Here is a 17,986-nt window from a genome sequence, read left to right on the forward strand (position 1 = left end):
CTCACCATCTTACTGGTCCGATTGCACGTTGTCATGCTGGAGGGCGTTGCCCCATCAGTTGACACGGCTCGAGTTCCTGAAGACTAACAGGTGGACATCAATATCTTAATGAGTCTCCTAGCCACACCCACTGGCTGGCCAAAGCAGGAAAAATAGGAGACTTATAACACCATACAGACACAACTGTTTCAAAACGACACCAATATTCTGTTTAGTACACAGAATATAGGACACATTTTTTGACAAATTGAATATAATAAAATAAAACTGTATAATAAATATAATAAAATAAAACTGTTTTTTACAAACCATTGTTAGAAGAATCTAGTTAACTATTTCTTTAACTTTACTAAACTCAAAGTAAAAGTCAAAACTCAATCATGTGTAATACTCTCCGCAAGAAATATAAATAGCAAAAATTCACAATAACCATAAATGGTCTGTATTAACGGCATTCACTTTATATATTTTTATATGAAATATATTTTGATGACAATAATTGTTTCCTTCTTTTTTTGTAAATTTGCATAATTAATAAAGATTTTAGGTTTCTTGTTTCTTATTTATAATGTCAAAGGAGACAGCAACAACACCTAACCCTGTAGGTAGTTGAAATAGCATTTTGTAAGTATGAAAAATAAGAGTTTTTTTTTTTTTTTTTTATACAAATAATGAAACGCATATTTGTTTGAATGCTTTATTAATGCAAAAACACAAAATAAAACAGAAAGCAATGGGAAAGGAAACAGGCAAACGTTAAATACACTTTTGATACTAGCACACAAAAATGGTTCTAAGCTATATTGGGGCTATTTTTCATGCATAAATGATGGATTTGAGATGCAGATTACAGCATCATCAGCTTTGCATAAGTATTGGAGCTAAACTTATCTGAGTTATTGAGAGCTAATTCAAGCCTCGGCAGATCTTTAACCAGAACACCATTTCTTGAGCTGAAAATATCAGCCAGACTGGCAGCCATCGGAGAAGATTTGTGTTGATCACACCGAGGGCCCTGCAGACTGGGAGCACATTTCACTTCGTAGGTAAAAAAAAAGGTGCCATATTTAAAAACACAAGCATCAGTCACAACTCCACTTTTAAGATCAAAAGAGCATTCACCAAGAAGATCACTGTTCCAGGCGCTGTCTGCATCATATACTTTAAAACTGAGTTTATTAGCCATTCTGATTTTAATAGGACCAAAGTCAAATGTTTCTGGCCAGCGTGGATTGTCTTTATTATCAATGGTCTCAGTGCGCTTGTATTGTTTGTCATATGTAACAGTAACTGTGCCATCTGTTTGTGTAAATGTATCTCCGTGCAGACCTTTGGCTCTGAGATTGTAGACTTTCAGGGTGGCAAGTCCTTTTTCAGGTGGACAGCAGTTAGACTTTATAATTTGACTACTTTGACAAACACAAGTACATCTGTCTCTTGCACTGCACTTCCTGCCAATCTTGCAAGGCTCAGAGCAAACCTTCATAAGGGCATTTTGAACGATGTATTCTTCAACAGCTTTCTTCAGTCCTTTTCTTGCAGGGTGTTTTTCACTCAGTAAGAAGTGAAGAGGTTTCAGAGAGTAATGCACAATGTCAGGGAGACTCTTCAAAGATTCGACCCATTTTTTAAGGGAATCTGCATGTGATGAATCAGAAAAAAACAGATTTTCCCCATTTTGTCTCCTCCAGTAATCTCTGTCTGACGTTCATTGAACATGGAGCTGAACTTTTCATTTGTATGCATCTTCCTTTTTGGTTTTGACAAAATGTGACTTTGCCCTCACAGTTGCTGCACTGTATGAACCAGAGGCTTCTACATCCAAACAGTCCTTCACTGCAGTGTCTGTAAGTCCACTCACTGCTGCCTGACAGCTTTTGATGGCTGTTATGGCTTTCATTTTCCTCCTAAGTTGACACCTGTGGTATAGTGAGTGCCATATGTGCTGATCAGGTTGCGGTAGGCGTCTGGGTCGTAGGATGCAGGAAGTGATTTGATAGCTTCAAGAAATTCTGCATGAAGAGGAGGTTTTCAGCTACACGATATCTGTAATAAACAGTAACCATGTTTGAATTCAGTGTAATAAACGTTTTTAAAGTTTTTGTTTAATTTCATCTTTTAACAGTATGATAAAAACATCTCTCTCACCTGTAAAAATCGCACCCAACTTCATGTTTGGTGAAACTGTATTTGTCTTCTTTAGATTTAGTCATTGCAAATTTTGCTTCCCTGGAATGAGTGCTTCCAACAGCAGCTCCAACGGCCTTAACATCTAAACCAACTTTCCAGCTGGCATCCAGTGCTGATGATGAATCATTGACCAGAGCTTCACTTGACTCAAAGATCTGACTGGAGACTTTCATTGAACACTTTGGCAAGGTCCTCCAGAACACAACTGCTGCTGGTAGCTTCTGTTTTATTTCACCCATGTACTTGTTGCTGCGCAATTTACAAGTGCCATTTCCTACATCCCATTTTTCCGTGTTGATCACGTAAGAACCTTTACGCTCCATGGTCACAACATCAAATCCCTCTCCAGCGAGATTATATCCTGGAACGAAGGGAGCATCCTCACACTCTTTTGATAGACTTATATCATCCTCTGCAGAAATGGTCATGAGAAGCAATGTCCAGAAAACAAGGTAAACCTTCAACTGCCCCATGATCTGTTGGGAGACTGAAACATGCATTTCAAATCATTTTGGATGTAAAAACTAACATCAAATGAACAATGACTCAGAATTTGAATTTAACAATGTAATAAAAGTAACTTTATTATTACTTCTAAATGACAAACATTCTAATACATAATATAATTACATTTGTTTCTGTAAAATAATAACTGTTAATTTGATGATTTTCTGTAAATTCACAAAAGATTTGAAACAAAGCGTTAAGAAATGTATCATGAAATAAGTTGTCTTGCTAACCTATGTCCTTGTATGATGGCTGTGTGACTGTGGTTGTCAGGTTTGTTATATATATATATATGTATGCTATGATGTGGCTTTGACAATTCCTCCGATGATTTATTAATCATCGTTGTGTGGGAACATGATGTGCCATGTCATGTGTTCATAGATGTGTCAATTACATCAACAAATGGATGGTAGTGTTAACACACGCACATGTCATGTCCTTTGAAGGGGGAACAATTACGAACTAACAGCAATAATGCAATCTACAAAGATGTAGGATATACAGTATGTGTAAAAGTTAAGCAGCAGTTCTTAGTCCTGTTCTTTGCGCACCCCTGCTCTGCATATGCTCTTCATTTCTCTCTCTCTCCTGATTCAGCTCATCAGTCCCACCAAAGAACGGTGTTCCAATTACACTTTATATGTATAGACAGACTAATATATTTTCATATAGCTACGAGAAGCATTAAACATGGTTGCCTTGGTAGTGAGCAATACTCACCGGCAAACATTTAAAAAATATACTGCCGTATTAGAGATCAAGATAAAACTGCATATTACAAACTAACAAAAGTAGGAGAATTTACAACTAAACATTTAGAATTAGGCTGTTTTGGGTCACTATTGACTTCCATAGTATTTTTTTCCTACTATAGAAGTCAATGTTGACCCAAAACAGCCTGGTTGCAAACCTTTTTCAAACTATATTCCTATGTGGCACATCAAAGAAATTCAGGTTTAGAACTACTTGAGGGTGAGTAAATGATGACAGAATATTTATTCAGAGTATTCACATCCTGGTCATCATTCTCACCTTTTCTCATAACGTTTTCCATGACCCTGAATAGCATAGATTCACAGCTGTGGACCAGTGTGTGAAATTTAACAATTCAGCCACAAGTGTCACTTTTATCTTGTCAAACCCTGCCAGTCTTGACAGTCTGTCTGCATTGCAATGCAATTGACCTATCAGTAATTTACGTTAATTTAAATTTAATTGGTTTAACGTAGACCTTTGTTTATGTGTTCTTTACTTGCATGTGAGAACTGACTAATTCTCATTAATTACGCTAATGCATGTCTCTCTCAGAGCAGGCGTTTAGGTTAGTAAAATGAACTGACTTTAGGAAAGCATGTGGTATGTTGTGGATCCATTAAAATAAAGTGTTAGAAGATATTAAGCAGAAAGTCTACTGATACTCTAATGACTGCTAGTTGACATGTAGTTGCAAAGTTACTTACTGTCAGTAGAATGTATAAAGTGGACTATCAAAAATAAAGTGTTACCCAGTTGACTATTATGGTTTGTACATGGACTCACTAACTTTAATTAAGATAGACGACAGTCTCAAACTTAGCCGGAGCAAATATGGAAACCTCCAGAGCCAGTAACTGTTCAAAGTAACACTTATGTTTGCGCTAAAATACAAACTGTCAAATGTGATATTAAGGTGATATTTTGTCTGTTATACTGCCCATTGCTGAAACTACTGAGTCACGTCAGTAGATCTCGCTTTAAGATACCAACCTACTTTGAGTGTATAAAAACAAACCAATCCTCCACTGTCTCTAGGGCTGAGTGACCCCTAGCACGTTTGCGACGTTCTATAGCCTTTGTGTGGAGCTGATATCCTCCTGTGTTCTCACCTTAAACGGATAGAAGCACTGAGAGGCCTGGCTTAGGGTTGCCTTATTTACCTATCCATACAATATACCCTGATGAGCTCCTCCGTCCTTTTGTCAGCAAGACGTGGCGGAGCGTTTGGCTCCAAGCCCTCACTCATTGAATCCTTGAGAACCGGTAGAGGGCTGGGGTCAGTATGTACTGACCTAAAAGGTTCTCATGTGTGTAATTCCACGGTTAGCCTCAGAGGCCAATCACAATCACAGAGGCCAGTTACAATCACCTCCAATCTTTCATATGCATCTAAACATTGAAGTGATCTGAAATTGGGAAGGAAGGTACTTCTGCAACGTTCCTGTCCTAAGTAGAACCGGGTACGTTTCCCAGTCTTACTGAGTGGGGTAGTACTATGAGAATAGTTGCTGGCCTTCTTTTGGTGAACACCGGCCTACGCCAGACAGATGGGCCACAGGAGTGCTCCCACAGGACCCTGGAAGGGATAGCATCCATGAAGCTTTGGTAGTGATCCTAATTTGCCAGTTATACATATTTATTCTCTGGAAGCTTGGCTAAATGTGTAAACAGTTACTGCATTGCTGACACAAGTCAGATCCTCAGTCACCTCTCAGATACCAAATACAGAAATTGCTTGTGAAATAAATACATGAATACATACACTATTTTTAAGAAAACTATGATAGATTATGTATTCATCATGATGGCATCCAGGGGCATGGTCGAAAAAGAAATTACAAAAAGCATCCCCTCTGTAAAACCACCATCCCCCCTTACCATGCCCTTTGAATTATAAATTTGGTGTATTACTTAAAACTTATCATGCATTCATGGGACTTAGAAAAGAGCTGGCATTATCTAACTTTGCAAAAAAAAATAAAAAATCCGAAAGAATCCAAAAGCATGCAGTGAACAGCATGCTGTAAGAATGCCCTTACACAGCAACAACAAAAAATCCCTCAAAATGTGCACTAGCACATTTAGTTTTGCTATTTTATACAATAGTGCAGAGCAACAGTGTTCTGTATCTGGAATGAATCTGTTTTTTAAGGAATCGAGTGATCCAGTGATTCAGACGGACTCACTTCCTGTGTCCCAATGTGTATAGCATACAAAACTACTAATATCACATAGAATTTAATTTAAAGATAATTCTAATCGAAGCTGGCTGACTTGTTTTTGTCAGCATTCTCACTATGTAGCTTATTGATGTTCTCCGCCCACATACTTCCTGTGCATGCATTACACCAGGAACTAATTTTTGCAGTCGTTATATATATTAGACATTAATATCTAAACTTCTTTGTTTGGTCTGTTGCTCAACAGCTGGTGGTCATGACAATAAATATATACAGCATATCAATAAATACCTGTACGTATGAACACTTCAATTTAAAGCAGTCGTTAAAACTGTTTTTTTTAGTCTCATGTTTTGCGAGCTCTTTGACCCTATGACTCACCATCAGCGGTACATTTCATGCACAAAAATAATATCTAGTCTTCAAAGTCTTATCAAACTGAGTCTGTGACATTTTAACTGCTGCCGTTAATAAACATATTATTAGTTGTATCAAGTCGTGATACTCATATTGGTTGTGAAAAGCCGCTCATTTGTGTTTAATTCCGGGGGGAATGCATAAACTTTTAAGCTCTTTTATGCGTTCCGTAAACTCAAATTTTTCCCAAAATGTTGCGCATTTCTTCTCCTATAGTACCTTTAGGGGTACAACAGCTTGTCATTGGGGCAGTACCCTCAAAATGATGTCTTTTGTTCTCATTCAACAGCAGATGATGATCTTTCTCGTGGTTGTAGTGCTTCCCCATTTTAAAGTTCAAAGGTTATGAGTAAATTCATATATTGCACTTACATAATTACAATAATTACTCTTATGTTTAACCAAAATCAATGGTGTAATGATTGTTGGGCAATATATTAGGTATATATACTTAGATATATTAGCTAAAAATGCTTACATTTTACATTTAAACACTTATTAAAGAGCACATAATACTAATGTCTATTGAAATTAAGAAATGCATGCATAAGTGTGATTTCAACAAGGAAAACAGTTCACACAACAGTTCTAATTCTGTAGGGTTGTTTTGACAGGACATTGTGGCGAGTGACAACACCAACTGTAAACCGTTGCAGCAGCACAGCACAGTAAAAGTATCTGTTTCTGACTTTCTTAGGAGTACGTCTAAGTGCAAATTACAGCTTGCAAAAAAACTTCAGTTAATTAAAAAATATATAATTTTAGTGAATAGTTACTTTTTAAGGAATTGTCAGGACTATATGGACAAGTGTAAAACTGCCTTCAAAGCATAAGGGAGCAATGCATTAGAAAATGCATTCACACTTGATGTATGTCGTCTCACTAGACCTTTGTTGCAAAGGCACAAAAAAAAATGTGTATGTTCTGTTGCTACCAACTTTTGTTTATTATTTTTTTTTAATTAAATGTACACTAGGGCAGATATCTGTTGCAAAACCGAATAGAATAACTGAGAATAGATATAAAAACACCAACAACAAGCAACAGTTTTTGTTATAAATTTTATTAGACAATAATTCAGGGAGTTATTGATTTTTGGCCATAAAAAACAGTATTACAAAATATAAATAAAAAGTGTTGTTATTATTGTTTTTGCTTGCATAAACCACTCTTGTCTGGAAATACACATGCTAGACGATTATTGCAGTATGTTTATATGTAGTGTTATCGCAAGAAAAAAAGAAAGGTTTTATTTATTCATCAATTTACTTAAAAACACTTAAATGCACAGGAAGCTGTAAATCCAGAGACAAGTGAAAAACAATTGGACTCCAGTTATGGTATATGAAGTAGTAAACTGGTCTGTACATTAAGATTTACTTGATGCTTGCTATGATGAGAGATGATGGCTGTACTGCTTGCCACATTATTTAAAATAAAAAAGTAGGCCTATAAAAGTTTGCTTATTTATTGGAATGCTTAGGAAGAAAAGTTAAGTGTTTTGTTTGGAGATGGATAAATGGTTCTGGATAAATGCAGAGAGACCAGGTCTTAGTGGCAGATGCAGTTGAAGCCCACGGCTCATAGTAAAAGGCAGGTGCATTTGGACAACTTCTCGTGGCTCAGCAGACCATGCTGGGTTGTGGCCAAATTCTGGATCAGGCTCCAAAAGTGCTTGAAGCTGACGCCTTCCCCATCTTTCACTCCCATTTGCTTCAGCACTTCTCCAAAATTATCCGACTATAGAAAAGAGAGAGAGAGAGAGAGAGAGAGAAACTCACTGGCGTTCATGTATTCTGTGAAAGTGTAACTCATTTCACAAGGTTTTTTTTTTTTTGAAAAACTGCCACTTTGCTGCCCTCATGTGTTTTGTCCGTAGGGCTTCATAGTAAATATTCTTAGGGGCCTTTTAGTTTTTGGAAATATTTTGAGCCGCTTTAACAGAATCACATACAACAAATGCGTGCATATTTAAACTTTCGGTTGGAATCTTCAAAAACAATCAAATGATTAAACCCGGCGACACTTCCACAATCGTTCACGTGATATATGTCAGCTCTGCCTTTTCTCTAAATCGCTACGGTCTGTACCGTTTTCTTTTACAAACGCGTCACAACATGAACTGCAATTACATCAGCACCGAAGTACGGTATCACTGCCGTATTACAGCACCAGAAACTACTATGTCAGAGGTTCACCCTTAAGCTGTACAAGGCCTGCCATGACACGATCCCATACCGACTGTAACTGAAGAGCAGCGTCGGTTTGACTGCAGGAGAAATTATTTATCTTTCAGATCAAGGCCAGCCACCATTTAGCTCTCAGTATGGAGCCACACCCAGCGTCCTTCGCTGGCTCAACCTGAGCTCGAGCTGATCTGTGTAATCAGTCCACACCTCTTTTCTGAGGCAACGTTCTCTGTGAAACCAGCCGATCCCTCAGAGTGAAAAAAAAAGGTTTCATTCAGGGTTTGGTGGCGGGATTCCTTTCCTTAAATACGATGACAGCTTTACAGGCATGTGTATAGCCTTCAACTTTATGTATATGAAATAAAAACCTGTTTTTGCTATCGAAATAAGTTAAATGTACAGATAATAATAACTAGAACCTGCATGCTGGCTTAAAGGTTAAACAAAACTGGTCTTTCCAGCACGTGGAGCCAATAATAACAAGGACGGCGCGTTGTGTTTCCTACACAAAGACAAGAACACCACGAGCAACACACAGGCCTTAAAACGACACAAAGTAATTATGGGCCTAATATCACTGTTAACAATATAATCACTGAACTGGTTTCGCTGTCGGATTTTCCCATTTTCTCATATTGAACTTATTAACAGCTATGCTATGTGCAATCACAGGAAATGAGTAAAAACAGTATTGAGTCACTTGGTGTCTGTTGGTATGAATATAGCTTTACCTTGACTAAAGATGGCAGCTGGGAGGAGAGGAGATGCTTGAACTCATCTACCTTCAGAGGAGGCCGGTTATCAGGGGAAGCAGAATGGAAGTTTGTGACCAAGGTGTTAATGGCCTTCTCGAGGTCAGAATACTGCAGAATTAAGAGGTGGGGTGGTTTACTACAGTTAAAAGTTTAATACTTTAGAAAACCGAAAATTTTAGAAAAATGAAACTCTAAAGAGCCTAGAAACAAATACACTGAGCTTGAGTTGCAATGATCTTTTTTGTTCAATGCATGTAATAATTCAACTGGAAAATGTAACGCGCGACCTATGATGATCTGTACTCATTTGAGCATTAATTAATAGCTTAATAGCTCTTCTGTTGTACTAATTGAATTCATTAGGACTAAATCTGTTACATGCACCTGTTTCTGAAGGTGAAGAAAAATCTAAAGGTGAAGAAAAATCTAAAGGTTTGCGCTTTTCCGCCCTCCAGGACTATCGAAGTGCTATCAACGGACTTTGTAAACTGTGTCTATTCAAACCTTTTTGCTCTCAGACATTTATCCAGTGCAGTACCTGAAATACCTGCATTTCAGGCCATGACACCCGCCTTCTGTGCGTTATTTACTTAAGCTGTGCACGTACAATGGAAACCATTTCCCTGTTTATTAAGACAAAAGGTTAGGCTTCCGAAATGCATAAAACGTGTCACACAAAAGTGTTAATATGTGACCCCAATCGCAGTCTTGGGCGTTTAAAAACTTTTCACACACTTCCCCGCTGCTTCTTTAAGTCCACATAGGCATCTCGAGGCTTCTCCCAGAGAGAAACAACGCAAAGACACTGATTGATTCCCCGTGCTTTTCATTTCTGCACAACGGCTGTATGTCAAAACCTAGCGAGCTGCCTTCGCAGACGGCATTTTTTGGGTAAAACGAGGCCAGACGGGGGTGGTTAGGGCAGGGAGGTTTTGACACACGGCCATCGTGTCTTTCGCATAGACTTGCGAGCGTTTCGCTGCAGCGGGAGCTCATATGGCTTGAATTATCTTGATACTGGCCATATTTTTTTTTTCTTTGTTAGGGACCACTGACTCGAGAAACGGAGCGGCGGAATGCGCGAGAACGCAGCCGTCGCGTTAAAACGGCACGGGACGCGAAAAACAGCCTTCTGTCAAAGAAGGGCAGAAAACGGGCGAGGCGAGACGTGTCACTGGCGCTTATTGATCGCTCGCAAAAAAAAAAAAAAACACAATCAAAAACTTTATTAAGTAAGCTTTCGTATAAACCGCTCTCGTCGTCGACAGCAAACTACAGCATCCGTTTCGGTCAAGTCCGAGATGGACATTAAAACGCGGAGATTTGCGCTTAAGTAAAAAAAAAACCTGCGTGAAACCCCGTTGAAATGTGAACGAGCACGAACAAAAAAAAAAACTCAATAAAACGCAAACTACGTACCTGCGTCGCCATTTGAAGTGATCGCTTTTATTTTCCTGGCTCTTGATAGACTTCGCTGTTCCCGTCGCGCAGTGCTCCTTACTTCTCGCTCTCAGCGTCCCATCGCTTCTGTCACATCTTGGCCGACGTCCTGAATCCTCCCACTCGGGAGGGAAAAAAAACAACTAAACCCACCTTCCGTGTCAGTGCCTGCTACGGGAAAAACGCCTCCTGTAACTCGACGCTTCGGGACGGCGAACCTAACGGGGCGGAGACGATCGGGTTTCGGAGGCTCCGCGCTCTGGAAAAAAAAACTCTGGAAAACCAGGTTTCCGTATGACACATTTTTTTGTTGATGGATAGAACTATCGGAAAACAGACTTACTGCTCCCTTGGGAACACATCTGGAAGCTTTCAGGATGAAAAAAAGGGAAAATCTTTTGCACAACAACAAGCCCGTATCAGAACGTGCGGGTGGGATAGTTTTTATATATAAGCGTGCGCTTTAAAAGTCAGAAGTTCTGCCAGATATCCAGTGGTCTATAGCTTTGGTGTCTTTATGATGTATGCTTTCCAGGAATCTTTTGGAAACGCCGTATAGCGGGATTCCCGCTGAGCGAGGCGTGTCTCTGGTCAGATACAATTCGTCTTCCTCTGCTTGTTTTCCTCACAGTTTTGGGGAACGCGCAGGCAAGGGCGCTCAGCATTCTGGGTGGGTGCAGTGAGAGTGCTAGACGTGACTCACCTTCCACGGCTTGTAGGGGATATAGGACAGCGATGCACAGGTTTACACACAAACAAACTGAGCACCGACTTAGTCAGTCTGTCCTCATCCTCAAGAAGTTGCACCACCCTCTTGTGCAAGTTCAAAACTGGTAACTGATACATAGTGGGCTTTGTATAGCTGTTTTACACAAGCAACCGCACATGCACGCTTTGATCATATGAATATTTCAAGAAAAATACTTTTTTTTTTTTTTACATTGTACACATACAAACCCCTTTTGTAAAAAAAAAAAGTACAGTTTAGCATACTATTGTATATCACAGGAATATACTTTGTGTGAATAGTGTTTTGACACAATTACATGTTATTTAGAATTTAATCAAACAGTTTAAATTAATATTTTATACTTATTTATTCTAGATTAAGTATGTCTTATTTAATTTCACACATTGTTTTTCTTTTGAAGGTAAGCTAAAATATACTTTAATAGTTTTTATGCTGAAACATGCATTTAAATATATGTTTTTAATGAAACATTTGTAATGATGAAGTTGCACTTTAATTCATTTAAAATATATTAACTTTAAATGCAACTTGATTTTGAATAACGCACTACTGTTAAAATTATAATCAACTACTTTGCGTTTTAGTATGCTAGTCAACACATCACAGTAAGTGTACTGCTTGAAACTTTGAAATTTAATACAAAGTGCACTTAAAAGTGCGTTGACAACATGAGCTCTCTTTTAAGTCAACTTAAAGTGGCCTTTTATTTCATTATCTGCAGGTACAGTTTTTAAAAGTGTGCTTCGAAGCACACTACAATAGCACAGTTAAGCACCCTTCTTTTCCGCAGGAACACAATGGCCCTTTGTGTCTGGATTATGAAGTGTTATTGTCAGCTCCTTTATTGCATGTCGACTCTAGTTTGTTACCGCGCTGTTTATTCCTGCGTCTGCTTGAAAGAATCGCCGTTTAGCGCCATCTTAAAATACACATTTTTTCTTTTTCTTGCTTCACAGTCATGTAGTTTGGGTGTGTGCGCAGACAGCAGTGTTTCTCGCTGCAGACGTTATTCTTCATGCCGCGCAGTTTTCTGATGGCAGGCCGCCATTCGCAGGCCGCCCGTTTTTACCTGCGGCCCGCTACGAGTGTTACGTACTCACAAAGAGAACAAATGTGCTTTGTGCGTCCAGACTCGTGTTCGCACTCGCATGGCTGTGATGCGAAGATTACGCACAGTTTCGGCGTCAAGAATTTGCTCACGAGTGTGTCATCATCTGCCTTACAAGGGCGCTTGTTTGAATGACTTAACCGAGTCAGAGAGAGAGAGAGAGAGAGCATTGGAATATATATATATATATATATATATATATATAGCTCAATCAACCACTGGGTAGCTAGCTCATAACTTTGTGAAATAATATTCCAACATGTTACTTCACAGAAGCAGAGAAGTAGGAAACCTGAGTACTTAAGGATTAGCTCCCTGTCATCTCAACAAGGGTTGAAATATGACTGATTGAATATGTATTTACTCTGCCTATTCTGACGCCGGTGTCACAATACCCTGTCCTGTTCAAACCTGTGCTAAAACGACTCTACCTTTACCCTGCCTTCATTTCTCACAACCACCGACACCTCAGCCACGACTCTCCCTGTCTCCGTTTAAGTCAGTACTAGAGCACAGCTTCCAGAGGCCAGGGATTATTCTTTGATTTCTATACCACGAAATGTCATTAGAAAGCATAGTGCGTATGAGTTATGTTTTCATGTCTATTCGTATATCAACAATAATAAAAGCAATAATACAAAGTAGCTTAACTGCTTCAGTGCTGACTAAAGGTGCATTTTGGAGCTTTTTTATATAATATTTATTGCATCGTACAAAAAAAAGGTTTTCTTGAACAATTAGAAATGTATGATTGAGTGATTAGGAATGAAAAAACAAGTCATTGGTTTTGAAGACAACTCAGAAAAAAATATATCGGGATGTATTGTAAATATTTAAATATCCAATACACCTTTTTGGAATTATTTTAGGTCTCAATGTCAATAAGTAACAAAAACCATCTCAATTTGTTTTTACAGCACATTTCTCAGGATCTCTGTCAAAAACAGGTCGGTTTTGTCCCGTCTAATTACTATTCACGAGCCTCTCTTCTGATTGGCCTGGCCAATCGAATTTAACAACGTCACAATTACGTCAGCGCTAGATGGATGGAAAACAAAGGGAAGATGTTGTGATGTTGTAATACAGCCTCAAATAGACTGGACTGAAACGATCGTCAAAAATGCCTGTGTTTGCACACTTCTTATCTGAAAAGGTTCAATAAAGTATTGTCTTTTTGTTGTTATGTCCAAGTCTAAAGTTGTAGTTTCTTTGTGACTATGTCGTTTATTAAATAACGTCTGTGTGCATGTGTGTAAAACAACAAACTGACAGTTTATATACTGCATATACACCATATATAAATCATGACCAGATCGACATGCGCTCTGTCAGATCGTTGTACAGTTCGGCTGACCTGGTTTTTCTGTTAAAATAAACCTTTCGATATGTTTCCGTGTTGTTGTTGCTCTGTGGCCATAGGTTTAAATCGCAGTATGTGTTTTCTGTAGTCAGGCGACTGAGAGGAAGACCGGGGTTTTGCTGAAGTAGTCAAATGAAGGCTAGATTCTGTCGTGATCGTCAGACTTTAAAGATGAGCGTCTGGCTGGTTATGATCTGGGTGTCTCACACTGTGGGAACAGGTAAACCGTTTTCATTCAATTATTCCATTTTTCTGTTCCAATAAATTGCGCTGAAATTCAAATATATTTTAAACTATAAACTTTAATCTGTGAGATGCATTTATTTTCTTCTATACTTGTGTTTTGTAAGCCGTATCTTTTAAGCTTTAGCAAACATTTAATGCGGAAGGCAAAGCGATAATGAAAGGCCTCGATAAATTGATGGGTTGGAATTTTTTAATTGCAAAAATGAAAGGCTTCTTTAAGTTGTTTGAAACGACGACAGAAAAGAGATAACGCAATGACAAACATTGCGATCTTTTCACCTAGCAAACAAGGCGTTCATTGTAACACAGTGGCCGACGGTGGCTGAGGTGATGGCTGGAGAAGAAGTGGTTTTAAAGTGCAACATTGTAGAGCTGTCGCCCGTGTTCGACGGTGGCTTGGCTGAGAGTCGTTCCCGGGAACGCAACGATCAGCCTGACCGACAGACTTCAGATCGTTCCTCATCACTCCTCCAACCAGGCGAGCAGTATCTGTACCGCTGTTATCACCAATTCAACGGTGCGTGACTCCAGTACGTACTACTGCGCGGCTGTGCAAGGCGCTTAAAGCTCACATCGGTAATGGATCCAGAGTCTTTGTGAAAGGTGAGGTGTGATAAAACAATCTCTTGTGAATTCATATAATAATACTTATGAATAGAAGTTTAAAGATAAAAATGCTGGCAGCTTTAAGGTGTTTTGAAGTATTAGGCGTGCAATGCACTGCCATAATATAACTAATATTGACTAATTGACTTTACGAAAATATCCAAATGTATTACATATTTCAATATAAATGAATGGGTATCTGTGGTACCTGGGGTTTATGCCCTGGGTTGAGAAATTAATATTAGTATTACTGACCCTCTATTCTCCAAATTGATACTGTTAAGTACTTTGACACAGTCTGTATTGTTAAAAGTGCTATTTAAATAAAGGTGACTTGACTTTATCAGCAGCCTTCTAAACTAAAGATTTGAAAGTTGGATAAATCGAAGCAATGAAGCTGAAGATACCAACCTGGTCTGTGCTCAAACACAGGTTCAATATGTGAGACCCTGGCACGTTTTTATTACTGTTTTATTTCCTGCCACACATCTTCATTATCAACCTGATTTAGAGTTAACCCATTGAGCAGCGACATAATGACTGCCACAAACAGTTCAAAGGCTTTATTATGTGAAGTATTTCTTTCCGTCGTAACCTCATATTTCCCCTAATCTCATTCCAGAACGCACTGTGTTTCCTGTTATTGATATTCTTACTCCGCTGATCACGAACGGCCCTTTGGTCCCTCTCCAGTGTGTTGTGAACGGGGTCGAGGCTTCTGGGGTTCGCGTGTTCTGGACCGTGGAGGGGAGAAAAGAAAAAGGACAACCAGTTTTGACGCATGGGAACGATGGTGCTATCCGGACCTTTAGGAACCAGATCCTGGTTACCGCCGAGGAGTGGGAAAGGAAGGCTCAGTGTGTGTGTGTAGTGGAGTTTGGAGGACAGCTCTATACCAAGACCCTTCAGCCACATGGTACAGCATAACATTAAAGCCAACTTATAGATCAAATGATCTATAAGTTAAAATGATCACATTTCTACCGTTTTACTGTGTTTTTGATCAAATAAATGCAGCTTTCTTTGGTGAGAAACCTTAGGTTTCTTTGATAAATCTTTGATAACTTTTTCACATTTTCTCTTTCCACAGATGCAACAGATGCGTGTTATGCTTTAAAATACATATATCTGTTTGTCTGCTTCGTTTTTGGCCTTCTGCTTCTGGTGACAGTGATTGTTTATAGACTGAGATGGAAAACCTTTGTTATATGATATGTGTATGAAAAAAAAAACAGTTTTATGTTAATGTTTATGTTAATGTTTTTCGGTGATTCATGTTTTGAATATCATTGTTTATTTTGGTAATCGAAAGGATGTATTTAATCCAATATGTTCTGAACATTAAAAAACGGAATAAAATAAATGTACTGTAAGCGTATAAAAATGTATTGCTTGAGACGTTTTTCTTAAAATCATATGAATTTACACCAATAATCTAAAACAAGAGAAAATAAAATAACTATATAAAAATATTATTTTCATATATTATGTTATTTGTTATTACCTATAGCCTGTAAGTGTCAGTGTGATAACCGTGAGGAAAAAACAACAAATCTTCAGATATTTATTTAGATATTGTGCCTGATCTGGCCTCTGTTATGTGTTGCGGGGCGCAGGAAGTGATGTTATTCTCACCTAATCAGTTTAGTTTTATCTCTGTGTCCTCTTTATTGTGTGGTTGCATGCATCGCTAAATGGTGCTGTGGACCTCGCCTCATATTGGTTAATGTCCACACTTTACTTTGTCAGCGGAAAAAACTTCCAGTCTCAAAGTACACCGCAGTGAAACCTCAAAGATGCATAATTCCAACCCCAAAGGCTTTGGTGGAAGAATAAAATTGCTGATTTTGTTCAAATAAAATAGGACAGAGCCATGCGCCGCATGTCTCATGAGTTAAGTCACTATTGTCTTATGTTAAATAAATGACAGCTTTTGTGTTATCCATCAAAAAAAGCATGATTTTGCCATGCAGCTCTCATCTAATCGAATTAAATTCCAAATTCTTGAAATTTCAGTACAGCTTGAAAAAACCATGGCATCCAGTTTATGTGAAACAATATAAATACATTCATTACACTTGTATAAAGCAATATCACATGAGCACTAGAGCTGTCATTCCAGCTGTAGAAGTTTATAAGTTTTACATGTTCATACCAGTTTCTTTGAGGTTTTATACGCTAACAAAAAAGGCGGTCCCGCTTTATATTAGGTTGCCATAACTATTATGTATTTACAGTTAAAGTAATAATTTGATAAATTAATCATTGATGCAATGCACTCATTGTATACATGCGTTTACATTGTACACACATTTAGTGGGTTAGTTGAGCCCATAATGAAAATTCAGTCAATAATTACTCACCCTAAATGCGACCTGCGCTCATCTTCAGAGCGCATAGTAAGATATTTTTAATGACAAAATGGCTGTCCTACCCTTCATAGACAGCAACACAACAGGATTTGTGACAGAATGTTGGGCTGAACTAACCCTCTAAACCCACCCATGCCACCCAACCTGTGCCTAACCTTACCTGTTCGTCGCATCCTCAAAATCAGCTTTTGCAATACAATATGAACAGAATAAGAATATTGCACTTATTTTTTTTATGGAAGTACATAGTAGTTAATAAATAAAGCATTTAGTTCATAAAATGAATCTGTTTTGAACTAAAAGATGAGTGAATGATTCAATGACTCTCATATGAAGTCTTTAGCTTGTTTCTTTTGTGATTGAATGGAACTTAATTGGTTGAAGTTATGATTCAGTGAAAACCAACACTCCACGAATATACAAACACAAACAAGTAGAGTGATACAAACAGTACAAAATCTCAACTGTATATTTGTAAATATAAATATATGTGAATTTATAACTTTGTTATTACATACAGTTGATGACTCTTATTAGTTATTACGTTAGGGCTTTATGCTATACCATATTTGTTAAATGAATCTTTATTGCATTATTTCAGCGTCTTGTATATTAAGATGATTTGTGTTTGTGTGAATGGACACTGTGCACCTTCTAATATATTAATATTTGTGAAAAAGACACTTGTGTTGAACCTTTTTTCTCATTACCACTATGTTTTTCAGGTCAGTATATTATAAAGGTAAAGGTAAAAAAAAAAAAGTTAATTGGTATATTAACATTATTTGAGTCGCGTTTTTTAAAGTTCTGGCAGGCATGTCAGGAACAAAGTAGTTTCTCGGTCTAACAGCTTTAACAGCTGAAGAAACGACTGTGGATATAAGCAGGAAAAGGTGTGTGATTTGTCACACGCACATGTGTCTTGGGCCTGTGAAGTCTTCAGACAGCATGCACGACCTCCTTTTTCTTGTCTTGTCCTGTTTAATTTCGCCAGAAGGTAAGCTACCGGTGTTATTATTTGTTCACGCGTAGCATGGAGTTTGTACATAAAACTGCTCCAATTGATAAGAGCAGCATTATCGACCTTTTGAATGCGTTCGCAGCGA

The 17,986-nt window shown here is 38.2% G+C and overlaps 1 protein-coding gene and 2 pseudogenes across 1 annotated transcript; 1 reads left to right on the forward strand and 2 right to left on the reverse strand.

Annotated features, from left to right (window-relative positions):
- Nucleotides 1-3,499, reverse strand: LOC122323500 (annotated as a pseudogene).
- Nucleotides 3,500-7,100: 3,601 nt separating this feature from the next.
- LOC122323502 (protein S100-A14-like) lies at nucleotides 7,101-10,574 on the reverse strand. The gene is made up of 3 exons (XM_043217366.1): nucleotides 10,417-10,574; nucleotides 8,974-9,105; nucleotides 7,101-7,793 (listed from the first exon to the last, which is right to left on the reverse strand). Exons 1-3 carry the CDS (start codon nucleotides 10,426-10,428, stop codon nucleotides 7,635-7,637), a joined length of 303 nt encoding a protein of 100 aa, XP_043073301.1. The 5' UTR covers nucleotides 10,429-10,574; the 3' UTR covers nucleotides 7,101-7,634.
- Nucleotides 10,575-13,750: 3,176 nt separating this feature from the next.
- LOC122324225 lies at nucleotides 13,751-15,806 on the forward strand (annotated as a pseudogene).
- Nucleotides 15,807-17,986: the final 2,180 nt, after the last annotated feature.

Source organism: Puntigrus tetrazona, chromosome 19 (genome assembly GCF_018831695.1).
Source record: "Puntigrus tetrazona isolate hp1 chromosome 19, ASM1883169v1, whole genome shotgun sequence".
In the NCBI taxonomy this organism is placed as follows: Eukaryota; Metazoa; Chordata; class Actinopteri; order Cypriniformes; family Cyprinidae; genus Puntigrus; species Puntigrus tetrazona.

Excerpts from the sequence above, each read along its gene's own strand:
- LOC122323502 (XM_043217366.1), bottom strand. Across the intron at positions 7,794-8,973 it reads AGCTGCCATCTTTAGTCAAG|TCGGATAATTTTGGAGAAGT; the intron begins GTAAAGCTATAT and ends TCTTTTCTATAG.